The sequence below is a fragment of the Phyllostomus hastatus genome, unplaced genomic scaffold (assembly GCF_019186645.2).
Source record: "Phyllostomus hastatus isolate PE091 unplaced genomic scaffold, TTU_PhHast_1.1 phas_scaffold_1674, whole genome shotgun sequence".
Lineage (NCBI taxonomy): Eukaryota > Metazoa > Chordata > Mammalia > Chiroptera > Phyllostomidae > Phyllostomus > Phyllostomus hastatus.
The window spans coordinates 31,635,475-31,657,722 of NW_025334011.1; the positions used below are offsets into that span (position 1 = coordinate 31,635,475).

Consider the following 22,248-nt stretch of genomic DNA (forward strand, 5'->3'; position numbering starts at 1 on the left):
AGTTATGGATGAAGTAAAAGGAGCAGAAGCAGCATTCCTGCCAGGGAGATAAGCTTTTGTCTCCTTGGTGGCTTACGGTCCAAGGTCGCTCCCTCAGACTTAGCCTTGGTGGGGGTACAGCTTCTGAAACCAGGCAGGGCAGTTCCCAACACTTTTCCATGCCTTCATGCAGGGTTGCTGTTCTCTGCAGCCTCATTCCCTGATTCCTACAGTTAGATCATCTCTTGCAGGCACTGAGGATAGCTACAGATGCCTTTTGAAGGTTTCTGAGCAGATGTTGAATGACCAAAAATCAGCATTTTGAAAGATTAGTTTAGTGGCCATGTATAGTGTAGAAGAGGAAAAATTTTCCCTCTATCTATCTTAGGTTCACTGACTGGGCCCCACTGCTTAGGTGAGAAGGGACTAATTAACAAGAAAAAAACAGAAGTTTGTTAATGTGAGTAGTGCATTGTGCATACACATGGGAGAACTTGGCAAGGTGTCATTCAAAGGGATGGTTAGAACTTTGATGATATAGAACAGTAAGTTTTTAAAGAAATGATAAGGCAAAGGAAAAGGGCATGGAGATTTAGGATGGCGAGTTATGGAGAGGAATATATATGGGGGAACTAATGGTAGATGGGGTTAATTTTAGAAGCTCCAGCTAGAGCTGTCTCTGGTGATTAACTTCTGTCCTTCCTGGTAGAGAGGGGAGGGGAACACCTTTACAAATATATGTCCTTCTTTTAAGCAATTTAGAGAAGGGCAGAAAGCTTTTCTTATATCTTTTTCTTCCCAATTATCTTCAGCTCAAAATAAACCTTATGCTAAGGTGGCATATTTTGGGGGTGGCATGTTCTGCTACCATTCAACAGACTGAAATGGTGAGGTGGGGGGAATATCTTGGAAGTAGGGACATGAGTTGAGGGCCATCATAGTGATCCAAGTGCAAAGCTGTTAGAGTTCAAGTGGGATGGATTCATTTAGAAAACTGAGAGAAGAATTGATGGGGTTGATATGAGGGAAAGGAGAGCATGGGGTTAAAACCTACTCAGGGTTGAGCAGGGAGTGAGGCCAATAACTGGGGTGGATTGGCCAGGAGGATGTGGCCCCAGGGAGGGGATGGGGAAAGTCTGATGGTAGTGATTAGAACATCCAAACATGAATGGCCAGCAGATAGCTGTAGATGAGGGGCTGGTTTTCAGGGGCTAGAAGCGGAAATTTGGTAGCTACTAAAAGGAAGTGTGATCAAGTGGTGAGAGAGGATGGAGTCTTATACACAATGAAGATACCCATAGAGGAGTCAAGGGAAGAGGCAGGAAAGGTGTCTGTAGTCTGAGAATCCCATGGTAAGAAAGTTTAGGTAGTTCACCCAGGAGGCGTGGACTGGGGATGCCAGCAGCTTATATCATCAACCCCAGGCTCATTGCACCCAACACAGCTTAGGAGGCAGCCCCGAAGTTGGGCACCTTCTCTCCCACTGAGGAGCTGGGGAGCAATGAAGAGAGTCTTCTGGCTGTTCTGAAGTAATATTCCCCAACTTCCTGTTCTCCCAGCAACAAGGCTAGCTATGTGCTCTATTTTTGCTGCTGCCAGGCAGGCTTGGAGAACTGTTGTGCCCTCAGGAGAAAAGACAACCATCCACTTGCTCACTAGGGCCACATGGGGTTATGAACTGCTCTTGGCTTGGGATGTAGTCCTGGTTCTCCTCTCTGCCCCTGCAACCAAACAAGAGGCTTTCTTGTTGCATTGGTTCTGTCATGGTTGTTATTTTCAAATATGCATTTGAAATATGATTTTCACATTTTGAAAATCAAATATGATTTTCACATTTTGAAAATCAAATATGATTTTCAAGTGGTGTGCTGCAAGAATTTTTAAAACATGCAATACCTGATTACTTAGTCAGGGGCACTGACCTCTCTTTCCTTAGATGCCAACATGTCAAGCCATCCAGTGTGAATGCCCTGTCTTGAACCATAAATATATAGGTCATATAACAGAGTTCCCTCTCAGTGGTCATGTTGCATCTGATTTGTTAATTCTTGATACCAGATTTCCTTATGTGCAAGCATAGGGGCCTGATTTTTAAAAAATCACTTTGGGGCAAAAAGGGTAGGTACTTGCCATGACCAGTGTGGCTTGTTTGGTTGAGCATCATCCCACAAAGCAAAAGATCACTGGTTTGATGCCAAGTCAGGGCACATGCCTAGGCCATAGGCCCAGTCTCCAGTTAAGGCATGTGCAAGAGGCAAATAATAGAAATTTTGCTCCCTTTCCTTCTCCTTCCCTTTTCCTCTATCTAAAAATAAATACATAAAATATTTTTTAAAATAAGGGTAGGTAATTACTATTATTTTTTGTAAATCAATCACAATTATACCTAGTTTTTGTCAGATCAGGAAAGAATATATTTTTAGGTGTGCCACAGAATTTTAATAATTAGTTTATGTGTGCCATGAGATGAAAAAAGTTGAAAATTGCTGGTATATAGTTGATGACTGTTCATTTTTTTCCATTTCTCTTAAAGGAAGTTCTGAATGTGTGAGGCTTCTAATTGATGTTGGGGCCAATTTGGAAGCACACGACTGCCATTTTGGGACCCCCCTGCATGTTGCTTGTGCCCGGGAGCATCTGGACTGTGTCAAAGTGCTACTCAATGCAGGTGTGTTCTGTCTATAGCTGCACTGCTCAGTGCAGGCATGTTGGTGTTTACCTGAGCTGCTCCATGTAGGTATGTTGTGCGTATACACAGTGTGTGCCAGCAGAGAGGTAAGTGGTGGAGTCAGCTCAGGTTTGAAGTTAGCTCTCCCATTGGCCAGCTGAGACCTTAGACCTCAGTCCTATATCTATAAAACTGGAAAAGAAAAACTTATTTTCCAGGTTTGTTGGAAGGATTTGTGATAACATTTCTGCAGTACCTGGTGCATAGTAGTGCTCAACAAACGCTAGTCATTATTTTTAGTAACTACAGGACACTACCCATAAAACCTGCCTAATAAGGTTGCTGTCTAAACCAGAAAGAGATGGGAATCTAATGGAAAATTGGGTTCATAGCCTTTGGAATCCAGGTCATTGCCAGTTAATCCAAAAATACTCAGGATACTTCTGGTAAAGATGGTGGACTAGGTAAACGTTGTGCTTACCTCTTCCCATGACCACCTCAAAATCACAGCTAAATTATAGAACCACCATCACTGAGAACTACCTGAAGACTAGCTGAAAAGAAGTCCTATAACTAAGGGCATCCAGAGGAAGCCACATCAAAACTGCTGGGAGGGGTAGACACATGGATAGGGCAGGCCCCACACTGGTAGTATAGTGATTAAGAATTGGGAGGGTTATCTTGGCTGCAGAAGCCCCCCCGAGGAGTGAGGAGTCTCAGAGCCCTATCAGGCTCCCCAGCCTGGACCATCAATTCAGGGATGAGGAGTCTCCATGACATCTAGCTATGAAGATCGGCGAGGACTATGTCTGAGTGAGGATGGAGGGCTGTGGGAGACCTAGGTGTTCCTTTTGAGCGGCCCAAGCATATATTCACTTGCTCATATACTCACTCACATATGCATTTGATCTGGGTCTTGGTGTTGGGGCAGCTGATTGAAGAGCACCAGGGACATATGAGGAAGAACTGAATTAACTAGCTTCAGGGTGAGGGATGTAGGGGAAGGGGTCAGGGTGGCTCTCTCTGGGGACAAAAGTACTGACAGACACCATTGCTTCTTTGTTGAGCCCTTCTCCAGCCAGCTGGCAGGTGTCAAACCTGAGCTCTCCATTAACCTGGCTGCCACCACTAGCCCCACCCTGGTGAATCCCTAAGACCCCACCCCACCCAGCTCATGCGCCTGCTCAAGCCACTTCCAGGGGCTTTTCCATACAAGTGGCCTGACTCAGCTTGTGCTGAAGACTTTTCTAAAATCTCTCAAATGTACACAAACCTCAAACAAGCAGCATCTGTTTTTCTCTTTGTTCCTCAGCAAAGAGAAACCATAAAAAAGAACCAGTCAGAAATGAAGAATACAATAACTGCAATGAAGACTAAATTAGAGGAAATCAACATCAGATTAGATGAAGCAGATCAAGTCAGTGATCTGGAAGACAAAGTAGTGGGAAACACCCATTCTGAACAGCAAAAAGAAAAAGTAATAAAAAAAATGAGAATAGTCTAAGGGGCTTCTGGGACAACATCAAGCATATCAACATTGGCATCATAGGAGTATCAGAATGAGAAGAAAGAGAGCAAAGGATTGAAAGCCTCTTTGAAGAAACAATGACTGAAAACTTCCCTAACCTATTGAGGGAAATGGACATATAAGTCCAGGAAGTTTAGAGAGTCACAAACAAGATGAACCTAAAGAAGCCCACACCAGACACCTCAGAGAAAGACAAATACCACATAATTTCACTTATGTATGGAATCTAAAAAAAAACCAAAATGAATAAACAAACAAAACAGAAACAAACTCATAGATACAGAGAATAAATTGATGGTTGCCTGTGGTGGGGGGGTGATAGGGAGATGGGTAAAAAAGGTGAAAGAGATTAAAATGTACAAATTGCCAGTTATAAAACCAGTTACAGGGATGTAAAGTACAACACAGGAAATGTAGCCAATAATATTGTAATAACTATGTGTGGTGTCAGATGGGTACTAGATTTATTGGGGTAATCACTATGTAATTTATGGGTCTAATTACTATGTAGTACATCTGAAACTAACATTATGTTGTATACCAACTGTAATTGAAAAAAAAATTAAAAGTGCTCAGAATAGAGAGGTTCAACAAACAAAATAAGGAACAATCCAAGCAACTGAAGGTTAAATTGAGGAATTGTCTGGTCTGCCATGGGAGTTTTACAATAAAGCTAAATTGGATATTGGAAAAGGAGTTTTTATTGTGAACCCAACTTAAATATTTTCTTGAGAGAAAATTTGAACTCATTCGTTGTGGGTACAGCTTAGGATAAAAAACAACTGTTCAGAAGTAGAAAGATTATGAATTCTCTTCAGATGGTGGTCATTTGCATTTAGGTTATATGTAGTTTTTATTAGTGAGTCTTACTCACTTTAAGGTGGTACTTTTAAGCCATTTCAGTGAAAAAGATTCATTTTGTGTAAGGTTGGTCATGGGGGCAGTTTTTATTTTTTACACAATAATAAAATATTTAGATTAGATATAGTCATAAGTCTTCTACCCAAGTCACTCATCACATAGTTGGATCTCATTACTGTCAGCCTGAATATTCACCTATCATTATTGTTGAGCTTTTAAATAAAGATTTTACAGTGCCACAACCCTCAGCTTTTAAAATAAAGGTGTGATAGTGCACTGACCTTCTGCAGAGCACCTGGTATGTATGTGCTTAGTATACCTTTGTTTAATGTTTTTAGTTTATTTCATTGTGGCTTCAGGGGAAAGGATCAAATTAGAGGTTTTTTTTTTTTTTCAGTTTTCACTTGAAGACATGCTTATTGATTTTAGAGAGAGGGGAAGGGAGGAAGAGAAAAAGGGAGAGAAACATCCATGCCAGAGAGAAACACTGATTGGTTGCCTCTTGTATGCTCCTAATGGGGACCAAACCTGCAACCTGGGCATGTGTCCTGACCAGGAATCAAATCCGTGACCTTCTGGTTTATGGGATGATGCTCCAAGCAATTGAGCCATGCTAGCCAGGGCCAAATTAGGGGTTTTAACCCCAGCATCCTCTCTGCATTAGTTAGGACTTGACTGCAGTGATTTCTCCTTCATAACTAGTAGAGACCAACTTCACCTGGGTGAGGGACCTTATTTCTTGGTTCAGATAACTGAAAGGATTAGACCAAAAGCCAGTTTCAGAGTCAGTTTGACCCTGGGGTTCAACACGGTCATCAATTTTCTTTGAATTTTGCAATTCTACTGCTTTCCTCAGTGTTCACTTGATCATTCACCTGGCATCCCCAGTGGGGTAGTATGGCTACAACAGAGCTGGGCTGAAATCCAAAAGCTTAACCTCAAGAAGCTTCTGATAACTTCCTTAGAAGAGTGAAAACTCTTCCAAATGTTTCCCTTACACAGCCCCTTAGGTCCCATCAGCTTGAATTGGGTCCCGAGTCCAAACTTTATTCAGTCCTTTTGGCCTGACTCTACTGTGGGGGGCTCTACCCACAGCCCCCCATCCCGGCCCCCACAGATGAGAATAAGTTTACCAAGACATGATCTGCTTGGGAGGAAAGGTGGCCAATCTCTCAAAGGAGAAGGACCAAGAGCCTTTCCCTCAATGGGCTTTTATTAGGTTCATTTGCACAGGAATGCAGTTAAAGCTCATTAATCATTGCCAGGCAGTAAGGCTCAAACAATAGATAACAAAGAATACTGAGGGCCTATTTTGAGTCAGGGTCAGATAGCTAAAGAGCTATAAAACTTTGAGGAACAAACTCACTTCTTGCTTAGACCCTTATTTAATTGAGAGCATTCTAAACAAAGCAGGTTTCACAGGATTTTACATATTCTTTCTTAGGCCTGATCGCCTGGGGAACCCGCCCTTTCCAGCACAGGGCTGCACCACCCTCTGTCATTGTTTCAGGCTTAAGTCAGGCAGGGGAAGTAAGGCAGCCAAGAGATTAGGAGACTTCTTGCAGACAGAATGAGGACTCAGGCTTTGTCAAAGGGCCCATCATCACCCCCTTTCTCCATAGCCCCCCAAGTCTTTCCCTGAGGGCCTCCACATGATCATACCTGTCTTAGGTCATTCCCCCTTGGGGAATCTTACCTGTCACTGGCTAACTGATCAAGCATTGGGGGCCAGTTATGAATGAAGTAAAAGGAGCAGAAGCAGTGCCCCTGCCAGGGAGATAAGCTTTGTCTCCTTAGTGGCTTCTGGTCTGAAGGTTGCTCACTCAGCCATAGCCATGGGGAGGTTACAGCTCCTGAAACCAGGCAGGGTTGTTCCCAACATCTCCCCTTTTTTTGTTTTTAAAATCAATTGTAGTTGTTAAGCCTGTGAAATTTACTGTTGCTGTTTTTGAATGTGATCACGAGAAAACAACTTCCATATATATCGCAAAGCACAAATAAGGATTAAAACAAGGAGGCACCCAAGGACTACCATGACCCAAACTTGTAAACTCAGTCCATCAAACCAACTTTTAGGGTTAGGTTGTTGTAGATTACTGTTGAGAATCTGGAACACCTTTTGTTCAGTTAGGCCTTTGATGTCACTGAGCTGCTGGTGGAGCTCAAGCTGGACCTGGTCAATTTGTCCTTTGAGATTGATAGAAAACGTGCCCTGCAGGCGATAATGAATATCTGCCCAGGAATGTTAACTGGAATTTCACTTTAAAGGAGTAACACATGCTTAGAGAAGTCTGGATCGGGGGAGTCCAATGGAGCAAAAGTGGGTCGTGGCCAGGAAAGCCTTTTCTGTGATATGGCTTCACCCTCTTCACTGGCAGCTCCAAAGGTCCTTCTGGAGAGTACATACAAGCACACCCTCTTCCCCAAGTTAATAGTTCAACTGGGCCTTCCTATCTTCCTTCCCCTAATGGGTCTTTGTATACGACCAAAGGGTGTGGGCCTGCAGGCCTATTTTGCACAAGGTGCTTGTCTATGGGTGACATTAAATTATCATTACAATTTAAAAAATTTTATGTATATATTGCTAGCATGATTAAATTTCTGGGGGATGTTTCTTGGCTCCCCTTTTTTGTTTAATAATATTTTAAAGGTGTGGTGAGTTCTTTCAACAATTGCTTGGCCTGTAGTGTTTAGGGGATACCTTTTTTATGTCGAATTCCCCATTTGTTTTTTTTTTTTAAAGAAAGCCTGAGTGGCTTGTGCAGTGTATCCTGGGCCATTATCAGTCTTGATTTCTTGTGGATGGCCTAGGTAGCCGAAGGCCTCAAGTCAATGAGCTCTAATATTCTTTGCTGACTCTCCAGGGAATGGCTTGTAGAACACCTGAGTAAGTATCTGCTTGGGAAGACAGGTCCCCTGCTGCTTCTGCAAGCTGCAATGAGTTTGAGCAGTGAGTTAATTACCCTATTGTTCTTAGGACCTGGTAGTTCTTAGGCCTAGGATTAACACTGTTTCAAAGACACAGATGCTTATTATTCCTTTTACTTCTTTTCCAGTTTCGCTTTTCCTGCCACACATGAATGTGGTATCTTTCTTCTTTCTTTATTCTTTCTTACCCTTTCTCCTTCATAATTCTACACTTTCCTTTCCTTCACTTTAATCCACATAACATTCCAAAATAAGCATAACAAGTCTTTTAAAACTTAAGCCAAATTATATTGCCAAATGTTTCACTTAAGGAGTATATTATGAAATGAAAAGGAGGCTAGTGAGTAACATCTGTCTATCAAGTTATTTGAGGTTGCAACCCTCTAGGGTTAATGCCAAAAGTAGGGGGCACTTTTGAAAGTGCTTGACAATCTGGACATTCTCTAATAATTTGTTTTGCTTGGGCACATGGAATATCTTTACCTAGGGCCTGACTATTTTGGTGAAAAAATTGATGAGACATTACCACAGATTGAAAATTATTTGCTAGGGTGACAAGGGCATCAGCCTGAGAATTACCCTCTGCCATAGGTCTGGACAAGCCCGAATGAGATTGGATATGGGAAACAAATAAGGGGTGCTTCCTTTTATCTAGAAGACTTTGCAGGGTTAGAAATAGACGTAGTAACTGAGGCTCAATGGGCCCTTTTAATAGAGCATGATCTATATGAAGGAGTATATATACAGTATAACCAGAGTCACAAACTAAGTTAAGAGGCTCTTGAAGTTTTTCTAGCCTCTCTTTCTTCAGTGGCCACTGGTTAACCCACACAGGTATATCCGACAACCAAGTGAGGGATAAAGGAGAAGCCTGGATAGTGGACGCTAAGGAAAAGGCGGCAGGGTGATTTGTATTCCCCAATGAGTGAGGAGGTCCTGGCCCCAGATATTAAGTGGGGTGGGAAGGACATAAGGCTGAATTTGTACAACTTGCCCATTTGGACCAAAACATTTAAGAGTCCACATACTTTTGTGAGGCTGAGAAATGCCCCCTATCTTACGTATAGAAATGCAAACAAAATAGAAATCCATTTCTTGAAATTAAGCATGCTGGCAGCCTCCCAAAGCATGGGGGCTGCTGTCCTTTACCTCAGAGATTACCTGGCTGGAACTCCCCTCCATGACATGCTGTCTGTGCCAGTTTTAAGTCTGCTGCTAGGTGTCGGCCAAGGCAAGGCACCCCGAGGAACTGCAGCCCCGGGGGCAGATCTGGCAGGTCGGGACCACACTGGCTCTGGGCTTAGGGAAAGGTTGCTCCCAAGTGCATGGGAAGGAGAGGAGGTGAGGGGGACCAACTCCACCTTCTGTTGCTGCTGGTCCTTGGCAGAAAGACCAGGCCTCACCATGCTGCGAATGCATGCACACTGGTGCCCTGGCTAGGCTCATCAGGTGCAGCTGTGAGGCTTGCTGCAGCTGGGGCGACCCACAGGAAGGGTCCAGCAGGTGACTAAGGTCTCTGTCACCACCATCCCATAGGCCACTTCTCTTTTTGTCTAAGCTTTCCTGATTATGAGGACCTCTCTGTCCTGCTTTTCCCCATATTTCCCAATCTAAAGATCCCTTATCTGGGAGACATCTAATAGCCTTAAAAAGCTGCTGGTTTAAAACATTGCTCTTGTTCCTCAGAGAGCTCATTCCGCATGGTTGAGGATTTATAGAAACCCTTAAAAAAATCCCTTAACAAATAAAAACCTTTTCTGAAATTCCTCCCACCGCAAGTGTGGTGATTACAAATCTAGTTTCAGTTTCACTTTCACTCCATCTGCAACCTCAGATTCTGTTTCTTGACAGTGAGGAGAGTGCAGTGGGTCAAAAATGTGCTGTTGGTGGAAGACAGTCAGGGAGAGGGATACCGAATATTTTGGGTACCCTAACCCTGCTTATGGGTCTCAGTTTCTCTTCCCAGTCATCTAGACCAGCTAGCTGGGAGGGCTCAGAGTGCTGGGTGACCAACCCTTAAATCGAGCTTCCCCGATGAGCCAAAAGTCAAATTACATGAGATGGAATTCCCTATGAGGCCCCTATATGTTTCAGAGATTAGACCCCAGACACCTCCTTGAGTCCCCCACTCATGTAGGGACACCTGAGATCTCAAGCTGGAGGGAGGAAGTGCTTCTTTTCTTCATTGCTCAGCAAGAAGCTGAACCGCTCATAAATACCTCACTGCAAAAGCTGATAAAAGGGAAAGTCTTTGCTTTCTCCTCCCCAAGCCTAAACCCAGACAGGGAAAATGCTTGGGAGAGAGAAAGCAAGACTCCTATTCATGGGAGAGGGTGCAGGGGAAAGAAATGAGAAGGAAACCGCTCAAGGGGCTGCAGGACAGTAGCCTTTCCTCTCATCTGTAACATGCCTGGGGGCCTTACCAAAAGATGCCCCTGTCCCTGGGGGAATGAAAGTGCTAATTTCCATCCTCTTAGGCATGCCATCTGTGACTATAGCTCATAGCCTCTGGTCGAAGCAGGTCCCGTATCCTCAGGTCTTTGTTTGGGCACCAGATGTGGGGGGAGCCATGCCCGCAGGGCGTCCCCCAAACCGGCTGTCACAGATGAGAATAAGTCTACCAAGACAGGATCTGCTTGGGGAGAAAAGGTGGCCAATCTCTCAGAGGAGAAGGACCAAGAGCCTTTCCCTCAATGGGCTTTTATTAGGTTCATTTGCACAGGAATGCAGGTAAAGCTCATTAATCATTGCCAGGCAGTAAGGCTCAAACAATAGATAACAAAGAATACTGAGGGCCTATTTTGAGTCAGGGTCAGATAGTAAAGAGTTATAAAACTTTGAGGAACAAACTCACTTCTTGCTTAGACCCTTATTTAATTGAGAGCATTCTAAACAAAGCAGGTTTCACAGGATTTTACATATTCTTTCTTTTTTTATTTTTATTTTTTTAGAGGCATTTTTTTAATACTGTGAGCTTACATTTACTGTGGTCTTACATTAACCATAGTTAATGCATAAGCAATTCATGTTTTACAGCATATCACCAACTCAATGACCAAGTCTCATTTTCAGAGCACAAGCTACCAAGTGTAGAAGAAAAAGCTGAAATTGAGGATCTTTTGAAACTGCTCTTATCTGTCGCTCCGTGTATGCAGATTGGCTGGTATGGTGAAGGCGGTCTCTGCCTGTGTGGTCTGGGAGTTGGCAGCTGTGGTCCCCGGCTCAGGGCACTGGAGCTGGATTCTCAAACTGGTAGCGTTTTGGCAAGGCCGCTACTGGAGCACATCCGCCCCAGCAGTAAACGAAGTGCAGTGCCGGCACCTCGAGGAAGCAGGTCAATCAAGGCAGCCAACCCTACATATTCTTTCTTAGGCCTGATCGCCTGGGGGACCTGCCCCTTCCAGCATGGGGCTGCACCACCCTCTGTCATTGTTTCAGGCTTAAATCAGGCAGGGGAAGTAAGGCAGCCAAGAGATTAGGAGACTTCTTGCAGACAGAATGAGGACTCAGGCTTTGTCAAAGGGCCCATCATCACCCCCTTTCTCCATAGCCCCCCAAGTCTTTTCCTGAGGGCCTCCACATGATCATGCCTGTCTTAGGTCATTCCCCCTTGGGGAATCTTACCTGTCGCTGGCTAACTGATCAAGCGTTGGGGGCCAGTTATGAATGAAGTAAAAGGAGCAGAAGCAGTGCTCCTGCCAGGGAGATAAGCTTTGTCTCCTTAGTGGCTTCTGGTCTGAAGGTTGCTCACTCAGCCATAGCCATGGGGAGGTTACAGCTCCTGAAACCAGGCAGGGCAGTTCCCAACACTCTACAAATTTCAATTGGCTTCAGTCTATGTGGGAGCCGGGATGAACCCAATCAGAGCCCACACCAGGAGCTGGGGGTTAGGTCATCCTGCTTTCTCCCATCCCAGGACTGCTTGCCACACTGCAGGGTGGCAGTTCAGTGGCATTGGAAAGGAATGGGAAGGGGTCCATAATGTCCATTAAAGCCTGAAGCAGGGGACCTGATAAATTTTAAAGGGAGTTTCCATAAGCCTGGGAACTTGTATGAGGGAAGACCAGAAATCTCCTGGGACAGCTCCCATGTTACAGCGTCATCATATGCTATTGCTGACTGCCACTGTGCTGTCAGCTCTAGACTCAGTCCTTGCTATTCTCTTCTCAGGTGGCCTGTTGCCTTTACATTCTTCTTAGATCACATGCAGTCTTTTTCTTATTTAGGAAAACTATTATTTAACTATGGGGAATCTCAAACATACAGAAAAGTAGAGAGAAGAGGACAACATAGGGATTCTTTTTAAAATAGTGATTTTTAACTTTGGGGGTGCTGATCACAGACCTCTTTGGAAAATCAAATGCAGACCACCAACCATGTCTCTAGGAAAATAAGCATGCAGGTGCCTTTGCACTCGATTTCAGACAGGGCCCAGCCCTGCAGGAGAATCCGAGCTCTGGGGGGCCCTCAGAGGTAGATAGGAGGCTGTTGGTCTTTTGTGTGCAGTGAGGCTAAGTTACTGAGCTATAGATGAATCTTGTAGAGGAGGTGGTTGGGGAAGGGGAAAGTCCAGTTATCACAGTGGGGTAATTTTTAATCTGATCACTGGCAGTAAATATTTAACTCTATAGGAGGCCCTCAGAGGGGCTAATTTAGCAGTGTCTGCTTCCACCTTCCCAGCACACTGCTTGTCACATGTTTCTCAGTCACTTTTTCAGCCAGCATAGTGCTAAGCTATGTGTGCCTGCTCTGCCCAGGAATTTCACTGGGTTTTTGATGTGCTAAGCTGATGACAGCCCCTCATCTTTGCTAGTTAAAGTTTTACTCAGTCCACTGCAATCCTATTTTGCTTTGAAATCAGGATTTTGGTAATGATCAGACTTTGACCCCATTTTCTTTGAAGCATGAAGTTGAGAATTTTTAATGCCCAAATGGTGTTAGCTGTTTTGCTGTGTCTCCCTCTCTCTCTCTCCCTCTCCACCTCTCTCTTTCCCCACTCAGCTCAAGGCACATGATAATCATTAGTCCCCACAAAGCCACTCCTGCCCCCCCCTTCCCTTGCTTCTTTCCTCTGACTCCCCATGCCACCACTCTAATGTGCATCTATATGTGTTCTGTCTATATGTGTTTTTGTAAGATACACATTGTCAATCGAGGCATGTATTTTTAATCCAGATAAATGGTATTATGTTATATTTCCTGTTTTTTTCACTCAGCTGTGCCTGTTTTCAAGACTTGCCCATGTTGCCCTGTGTACCTTTGGTCTGCTGTTTCCAACTGCTTCAGAGTATGCCAGCTTCCCTCTTAGTCACCAGTCTTTTCTTTACACCCCATCAAATGATGCCAAGAACACATTTTTAAGAGGTACCTTGGGATGTCCCCTGTTGGAGTCTCCCTGCCAAGCCCTTCTATACTGAGAAACCACATGAAATGGAATGGAAGGGGTAGTATGATTTTTAGAGCTATTTCCAGCCATAGTTTTCACGTTGACCATGAGAGTAGCTTTATACTTCCCCTGTATCCCTTTCTCTTTCACTAAAATAGACAATCTTTTTCCTTCCCTATTGGCAAGAATATTGTGAGAATTAATGACCTGAAAGAAAGCTACTTGAACTTTAGATTTGCTAGACTTTACACCTTATTTTTCCTTACAAGTTTGTGTTTAGCATTCAAGTTCCTATCTGTATTATGATTGCAGCACTATACAATTATTTACTCACATCAGCAAGTATTGGAACAATATCCCTGATATGGTACAGTGGTCGGATTGCAGGGAAAATGCTTCTTTTATTTAACGTGTTGCTTTTAAATATTATGTTTGTAATACACGTCTGCCAAATTAAATAATTAGGTACTTTAGCCTTCTTTCTAATCGAGGGATTGTTTTTTCTGACCTAACATTTGAGTTTGGCTGTGGGAAGTGGAGAGAACTGCTTGTCACTTAGGTTATCACGATGAAGCACTTGCTGCATTCCTAGGATCATATGGTGAACACTGTTATGAACAAGTGTTTATATTTTACTAGGGGTATGAAACTATTTTAAATCAGAAATCAGAGGTAGGATTTTTCAAATATTTTGAGGAGTGGGACTACAAAATTTAATAGCCCTGTACCCTCTCATATTCTCCTATTTCGGCCCTCCAAATTTATTATTATATAGTGACATGCAGATGATCTGATTTTTAAAAACCTCACTTTAATGACATTTTATGATTATGATTTGAATCTATTATTTGAGGAATGACTTCGAGGATTCTGGGCCATTTGTTTGACTTCTTTAAAATACTTTTCTCCAAGGGAACCCTTATGCATTGATGGTGGGATTGTAAACTGGTACAGACACTATGGAGGTTCCTCAAAAAACTAAAAGTAGAACTGCCTTATGACCCAATGATCCCACTTTTTGATATTTATCCAAAAAAAGCAAGAACATTAACTAAAAAGGACTTATATCCCTGTGTAGTCATTGCAGCATTATTTATAATAGCCACAATATGGAAACAACCTAAATGTCCATTAACAAATGAGTGGATAAAGAAGTGTGATGTATATAAACAATATTACTCAGCCATAAAAAGAAGGAAATATTGCCATTTGCAACAACATGGGTGGTCTTCAAGGGCATTATGCTAAGTGAAAAAAGTCAGACAGAGAAAGACAAATACTATATGATTTTACTTACATGTGGAATCTAAAAACCAAGTAAACAAAACAGAAACAAACCCATAGACCCAGAGAACAAGTTGGTGATTGCCAGATGGAAGGGAGGTTGGGGGATTGGGTGAAAAGATGAAGGGATTAAGAAGGACTAATTTCCCATTAAAATGGGAGGTAATATTTGCTAACAACAGCTCCAACAAAAAAGGTTAATATCCAAAATATATGAAGAACTCAAACAACTCAACACCAAACAAACAATCCAGCTAAAAAATGGGCAGAGGACCTGAACAGACACTTCTACCAAGAAGACATACAAACAGCCAAAAGATATTTGAAAATATGTTCAACTTCACTAGCTGGAAATGCGAATCAAAACTGCAATGAGATACCACCTCATACTTGTTAGAATAGATATTATCAATAAGATGGGTAGTAACAAGTGTAGGAGAGGATGTAGAAAAAAAGGAACCCTCATTCTCTGCTGGTATAAATGTAAAGTGGTACAGCCACTAGGGAAAACAGTATGGAGGTTCCTCAAAAAATTAAGAATAGAGTTAACATATGACCCAACAATCCCTTTTCTGAGTATCTGCCTGAAAACCTCAAAAACATTTATTCACAAAGATATATGCACCCATATGTTCACTGTAGCATTATTCACAGTGGCCAAGATGTGGAGACAACTAGTGTCCTTTGATAGAGGACTGGATAAAGAAGATGTGGTACATATATACAGTGGAATACTAGTCAGCCATAAGTGAAGATGAAATACTGCCATTTGTGACAACATGGATGGACCTTGAGAATAGTACACTAAGTGAAATAAGTCAGAAAAAGCTGAGAACCATATGATTTCACTCATGTGGAATATAAAACTGAAACTAATAGATACAGACAAAACTATGGTTATTTTGGAAAGAAGGAGGTTGGGAGGATAGTAAAAGGTAAAGGGGGCTAAATATATGGTGACAGAAGATTTGACTTTGGGTGGTGGGAACACAATGCAATATACAGATCACGTATCATAGAAACAGATACCTGAAACCTATATAACTACATAAACCAGTGTCACCCAAATAAATTTAATGAAAAACAATTGCCAAAAAAAAAGTCATGTGGATATAAACTACTGCATAGGGAATACAGTCAATAATTTTATAACAACTATGTATGATGTCAGGTGGGTATTAAACTTATTGGAAGGGGATCACTTCATAAGTTATATAAATGTCTAACCACTATGCTGTACACCTGAAAGTAATAAAATATTGCAGGTCTGCTATAATTGAAAAAAAAATAGGATTTCAGGACTTAGAAGGTCCAACCCAATGAATGCAAAAACAAACACACACAAAAAAACCTTTCCCTTATTCCATTTCTGTATAACCTTCTTAGCCATTTAGGAGCAAGCCTAGAACTTGGCATTTTTTAATTGAATTTATTGGGGTGACATTAGTTAATACAATTATATAGGTATCAGGTGTACAATTCTATAATACATCATCTGAATATTTTACTGTGTGTTCACTACCCCAAGTCAAGTCTCTTTCCATCACTATTTATCCCCCCTTTTACCGTCTCCCACCTCCCCACCCCTGTTCCCTCCCATAATCGCCATATCATTGTCTGTGTCTATGAAGGTCTTTTCTTTCTTTCTTTTTTTTTTTTTTGCTTAATCCCTTTACTTTTTTCACCCAGCCCCACACCCCTCCTCCCCTCTGATAGCTGTAAGACTGTTCTCTGTATCTATGAGTCTGATGTTATTTTGTCTGTTTGTTTGTTTTCATTAGATTCTACATGCAAGTGAAATCATATGGTATTTGTCTTTCTCTGACTGGCTTATTTCACTTAGCATAATACTCTCCAGGTCCATCCATGCTGCCATAAAAGGTTAGAATACCTTCATTTTTATGGCCGAGTAGTATTCCATTGTGTAAATGTAACACAGCTTTTTTATCCACTCATCTACTGATGGGCATTTGGGCTGATTCCAAATCTTGGCTATTGTAAATAACACTGTAATGAACATAGGGGTGCATATATTTTTTTGAATTCGTGGTTTGGGCCTCTTCAGATATATTCCTAGAAGTGGAATTGCTGGGTAATGAGGCAGTTCCATTTTTAATTTTTTGAGGTAACTCCATACTGCTTTCCACAATGGCTGCATCAGTCTGCATTTCTACCAACAGTGCAAAAGGGTTCCCCTTTCTCCACAACCTCCCCAGCACTTGTTTGTTGATTTATTGATGATGGCCGTTCTGACAGATGTGAAGCGATAGCTCATCGTGGTTCTAATTTGCATTTCTCTGTTGATTAGTGACGCTGAGCATCTTTTCATATATCTATTGGCCAACTGTATGTCCTCTTTGGAGAAGTGCATATTCAGGTCCTTTGCCCATTTTTAAATTGGATTGTTTAGGATTTTTGATGAGTTTTATAAGTTCTTTATAAAATTTGGATATTAACTCCTTATCAGATATATCACTAGTGAAAATATTTTCCTGTTCAGTGTTTTTTTTCATTTTGTTGATGGTTTTCTTTCAGGTACAAAGCTTTTTAGTTTGATGTATTCATTTGTTTATTGTTTCTTTTGTTTCCCTTGATATATAAGAAAAAATATTGCTATGAGAAATGTCTGAGATTTTACTGTGTATATTTTCTTCTTGGATTTTGTGGTTTCCAGTTTAACGTTTAACTCTTTAACCCATTTTGAGTTTATTCTTGTGTATGGTGTAAGAAGGTTGTCCAGGGTCATTTTTTTTGCATGTATCTGTCCAATTTTCCCAAATTTTATACACTATTAGTATCCAATAAATTTATACACTATCAATATCCATAAATTTGGATATTAATATCCAAATTATATACACTATTGAATAGGCTGTCTTTACTCTATTGTATGTTCTTGCCTCCTTTGTCAAATATTAAGTGACCATAGAGGCTTGGGTTTATATCTGGGCTCTCTATTCTGTTCCATTGACCTATGTGTTTGTTTCAATGCAAGTACCAGGCTGTTTATGGCTTTATAGTCTAGTTTGGTATGAGATAGCATGATTCCTCCTACTTTGGTTTTCTTCTTTAAGATCACTGTGGCTATTTGGGTTCCTTTGTGGTTCTATATGAATTTTTGGAATATTTGTTCTAGTTCTGTGAAATATGCCATTGGTATCTTGATGGGAATTACATTCAATCGATAGATTGCTTTGGGTAGTATGGATATGTCAATGATGTTAACTTTTCCTATCCATGAACATGGAATATGCTTCCACTTACTTGTGTCTTCTTCAGTTTCTTTCTTCAGTGTCTTCTAATTTTCTGAGTACAGATTTTTTACAGCCTTGGTTAAATTTATTTCTAGGTTTGGTTTTTTTTGATGCAAAAACTTTGTATTTTCAAAAAAAATTGTGATGGCTGTTCCCTAAGTATGACATTTTACTCAAATCATGTTTTTATCAAATCTGTCTTTTTTTAATGCATCTAAAAATGCTGTCTTTAGCTACTATTTGTCTGCATCTTTTTGAATATCTACTATTATCATGGGAAAGAGGTGGATGGCAGAGCTAAACTCACAGTTATGAGACCTCACTTCTTATTTGAACTCCAAGGTGTTTGGGGAACCTCACCTATTTTCTCTTCTAGCTCTCTTTTGTAAAAGAATATTTATATTTAAGAAATATTCATTTATTCATACAACACACAATGCTAGAGCCTCCGTTCTATACCGGCAGTATGTGTGCACACACATGTGCATGACTGTGTACATGTGTGTGCATGCGTTTACAAGGTCAGGCAGGAGAGCCTGAGTAGCTCAACCTGAGCTCCCAGTCTCAGGACCCTTGGAGACAGACTGTATAGGACATTAGAACTGTCTCATAACTCACAGGGAAGTTTTTGTTTTATTTTTCTTATTTTTGGCTCTATTTCCTGTTGCATTTCTTTACTATTGCTACCTTTCTTTAGCTTTCTTGTCATAAGAGAAAATAGTAATTAGTGCTTTTGGATTTTGAAAAGGCTGCAACAGAATCTGTCTTGATTTTGTTTCTTGGATAGGGATGGCTTTTGTATACTGTGCTGAAAAAGTGAAAGCAGATGTTTCTCTCGACTCCAAGTTCTCTCTTCGGTGATACTTGTTTCCACTTTACCTGCAGGGGCTAATGTGAATGCAGCAAAGCTTCACGAGACAGCCCTTCATCATGCAGCCAAGGTGAAGAACGTGGACCTCATCGAGATGCTGATTGAGTTTGGAGGCAACATCTATGCGCGGGACAATCGGGGGAAGAAGCCCTCTGACTACACGTGGAGTAGCAGTGCCCCTGCCAAGTGCTTTGAGCACTACGAAAGTAAGGCCCAGCTCTCTTTGCTGTCTGAATGATGCAATGCATTGTAGAACTGCACAGGAGACACTTATGCAAGAAGCCCTGTTCTGACAATATATCAGGGCATTTAGGAGTAAATACATAATCCCAGGCTAAATCCATACAAGGCTGAGAATGTAGATCCAGCCCTCACTCTTCAGGAAACAAACGATCTGGCTAAGGATGAGGTGTCTTCTTTGGCTTAGAAAAAATTGTGGCACAATTTTTTAATGAGTTTACATAGAATTAGAGTCACAAGAGGCTTTCAAACACCTACCAGTTAGAAAAAAACTATTCAAACTTTTGCCAGCCTTACCCACCCAAAATTCATTATGAACTTAGAGGCAAACTCCATCCATATCTGTCGGCTAACATTTCCTGACAGATGATGTTTTTTTTCCAAATAACTTTTTGGGGAAAAGGTCACATGGGAAAATGAATTTCACCAGTAATTCTTATTTTTTTTCAAAGACCTTATTTAAAAATTTTTGATAAATTGAGAAAACTCTACTTGGTTTTTATAGTTTTGTCAAACAGAGATCATTCTAAAAGACAGGTCCTTGCAGGTGGAGTTGGGCTCTGCTTTGTGAAGGTCTCTGTGCCCCGGCTGCCAGGTACCTCCAGGCATCTTCCTGCTTTGGCCCTGGTTTGCTCGCATTCCTGAGCCACAGCTCCAGGCTTGTCTTTAGTCCTGAGGTCCTGACCCTCCGAATTAGGACATGCACTGCATACTCTTCTGGAGTGGCCCTGTGCGTCAGTTCTGTTGGGGCTCCCTTGTGCCTTGCGTCACTCAGTAGCCAGAGCAGAGCCTGTGGCTTGGAACAGCAGGAGCTGGCAGCCAGCACTAGCTTAGGACTAACCCTCACCCTGTCCCTCATTGTCTGGAAGTGTGACAAACAAGGCCGATAGCTGTAGACTAGTGCTTGACTGACAAATCCTTGTGCTAGGTTATAATATTATGGGACAAAAATCACACACACACACACACGTGCGTGTACATAAACCCACAAAAACTCCCCACAAAATTAAATCCCTCTGGACATCACTGGAATTTCATTTCCTGCTCTTGCTTTTTTGGACCCTGGCTGCCTTCCTGGTAGCCTTCCAGAGAAGAGTTGCAGGGCATGTCCTATTTCCAGGAAATGGGAGGTGTTTCCAGTTCTTGATATATTTTAAGTTGAAGGATGTTAATCTCTGTTCAACTATGTTAAGTTAACCTCATGTGCTTCCTGTTCCCTTTTTCCAGAGACACCCTTAACCCTGTTACAGCTCTGCAGGGTGAGCTTTAGGAGGGCTACCGGTGTCAGAGGGCTGGAGAAAATCGCAAAGTTGAACATCCCTTCCCGGCTCATCAATTACCTTTCCTACAACTGAGCTGCACAGGCATGGGAGGCAGAAGCTGGCCTTACTGAGCCCAGCGCCATTTGTCTGAAACCCTCAGCTGCTATAGATGTCTGTTGGCCATCCTGTTTTGTCTTCTCTGCAGACTCCTGGAGAATATTTCCAAGGCACTGGAAAGGTGCCGCCTCAGCTTCTGCTGGGAACATGGCCCTGTTCTGGCTCTCCTGGAACTCTAACTCTGGGGTTTCTAGCCGTCTTTGTCCTCTTCTCACTGACATCCCTCAGAAAAACTCTCAGGAAAGACTCTTCTGGGGGTACAGGGGAAGGCCAGGCAAGGCTGGGGTCCAGGGTACTGCTGTTGATTTCCACATGCCTGGAGGTCCGGGATCAGGGTGCCATCTGTGATTCATTCAGCACTAGGCAGCCCTGTGCCACAGAGGGTGGGCCGTGAGAGGTAAGGTCCTGACTCCGTGGCCTGGGGTGGCTGCATTGGTGATGTCCTGCATTTGGATGCTTTTTTTCTGGAGCTGAGGGTGGGGATTTTCCGAGGTCCACCTGTGCCTCAGTGTACCCATCACTCAGGGGCTTTATGTGGGTCTCGTGGAGGAAGGCTCGGGGCCTTCATTCCCCACAAGCAGGACAGTGTTTCACAGGAAGTTTTGCTTCAGTTTTAGGTCTCAACTTGAAAAGTTTATGTCAGGGATAAAAAAACAAACCCTTTTAGATATATAGGCTGTAACTTAGGTTTATTTACTAAATTAAAGCAAAAGTTAATGTGAAGGCATGTCAGCACATATTTCCATGGGCAGTCATTTCCAGTGTGAAGGAGTGTTAGGAAATGCTGTGGAGATTATTTTTCATCTTTCTACAGTTGCCAAATGAATTCCTTCCTACCCTAAATTTTGCTAACTCCTTGAAGCTCTGAAATTGGTAGAAGATATTGCCAGCACCCAGTGGGTATTATCAACCACTGATTCATATATTCGGCAGATACTTGTGGAACATCTGTTATGCTTAAGACGTTGTCTCAGTGCTTTGAAGTAGATAGGATCAGACTCATGATCACGGACAGGGAAAGAAAGAATTTTGCAATCTGTTCCTGTAGGAATAGAAACAAGTAATTCTACATTATAAGTCATGCAGTGAACTATAAAGAAAATTCAGACTGCATTTGTCTGCCTAAGAGTCTAGCATAACTAAAAAACAAAAACAAAAACAACAACAACAACCACAAAACAACCCAAAACCAGGGAGTTAAACTAGGAAACTACATAATTAGTTCAGGTACATTTGGTTCCTGGGGAAAGAGAGAAGGCACCCCTTCTGAACACCCCAGAAATGTGGACATCGCTACATTCTTTCAGACAGTACAGAATAGAATGAGCCTGGATTGGCTAAGGCAATGCCAAGTGCACTGCACGACCAGAGTGTCTGTGTAGTTACTTGGGGCCCCAGATCTGCTGGAAAGTTTCATGCTGGTTGGTTGCAGTTTTCTTTCATCTCACTGTTCCACCCATGGTTATGTCATTCTGTGCTGAGAGTAGGAGCCACTCCTGTTTGGTTACAGTCTTAAATACAAGTTCTGGGTAAATCAGTGTTTCTGTATGTACTAATAACAATGAAAAAAAAAGCACTGGCTTCTGCCCTTTCATGTTTGTAACAGGGACTCGCCTCTAGCAATGAGCTGGTAGCATTTCCATAAGCGGGTGCACAGAGTCCTGGCCCCACACTGGCTGCTCAATAAAAGGTGTTGAATAGAGTCCATCCTTGTGTTCACACGGCTCTTTTCTTGTTGGGAGCAGAAGCACTGGATGGGCTTCATCCTGTGTGAGTCCAGAGGGGCCACTGTCTTCTTCCCTCTACTTTGGAAGTTCAAGTAAAAGAGCCGTGCCTGTTTGACCCTTGTCTTCCCATCTCCCCACCTGTT

The 22,248-nt window shown here is 42.2% G+C and overlaps 1 protein-coding gene across 1 annotated transcript in view; it reads left to right on the plus strand.

The window, feature by feature from the left end:
• ASB13 (ankyrin repeat and SOCS box containing 13) overlaps positions 1-22,085 on the plus strand; it is a 39,283-nt gene extending 17,198 nt beyond the window's left edge. Inside the window, exons 4-6 of the mRNA XM_045858084.1 lie at positions 2,513-2,647; positions 18,774-18,965; positions 20,227-22,085. Of these exons, the coding sequence (XP_045714040.1) occupies positions 2,513-2,647; positions 18,774-18,965; positions 20,227-20,354 (455 nt within the window). The 3' untranslated portion in view covers positions 20,355-22,085. The remainder of the gene's footprint in view (positions 1-2,512; positions 2,648-18,773; positions 18,966-20,226) is intronic.
• Positions 22,086-22,248: the final 163 nt, after the last annotated feature.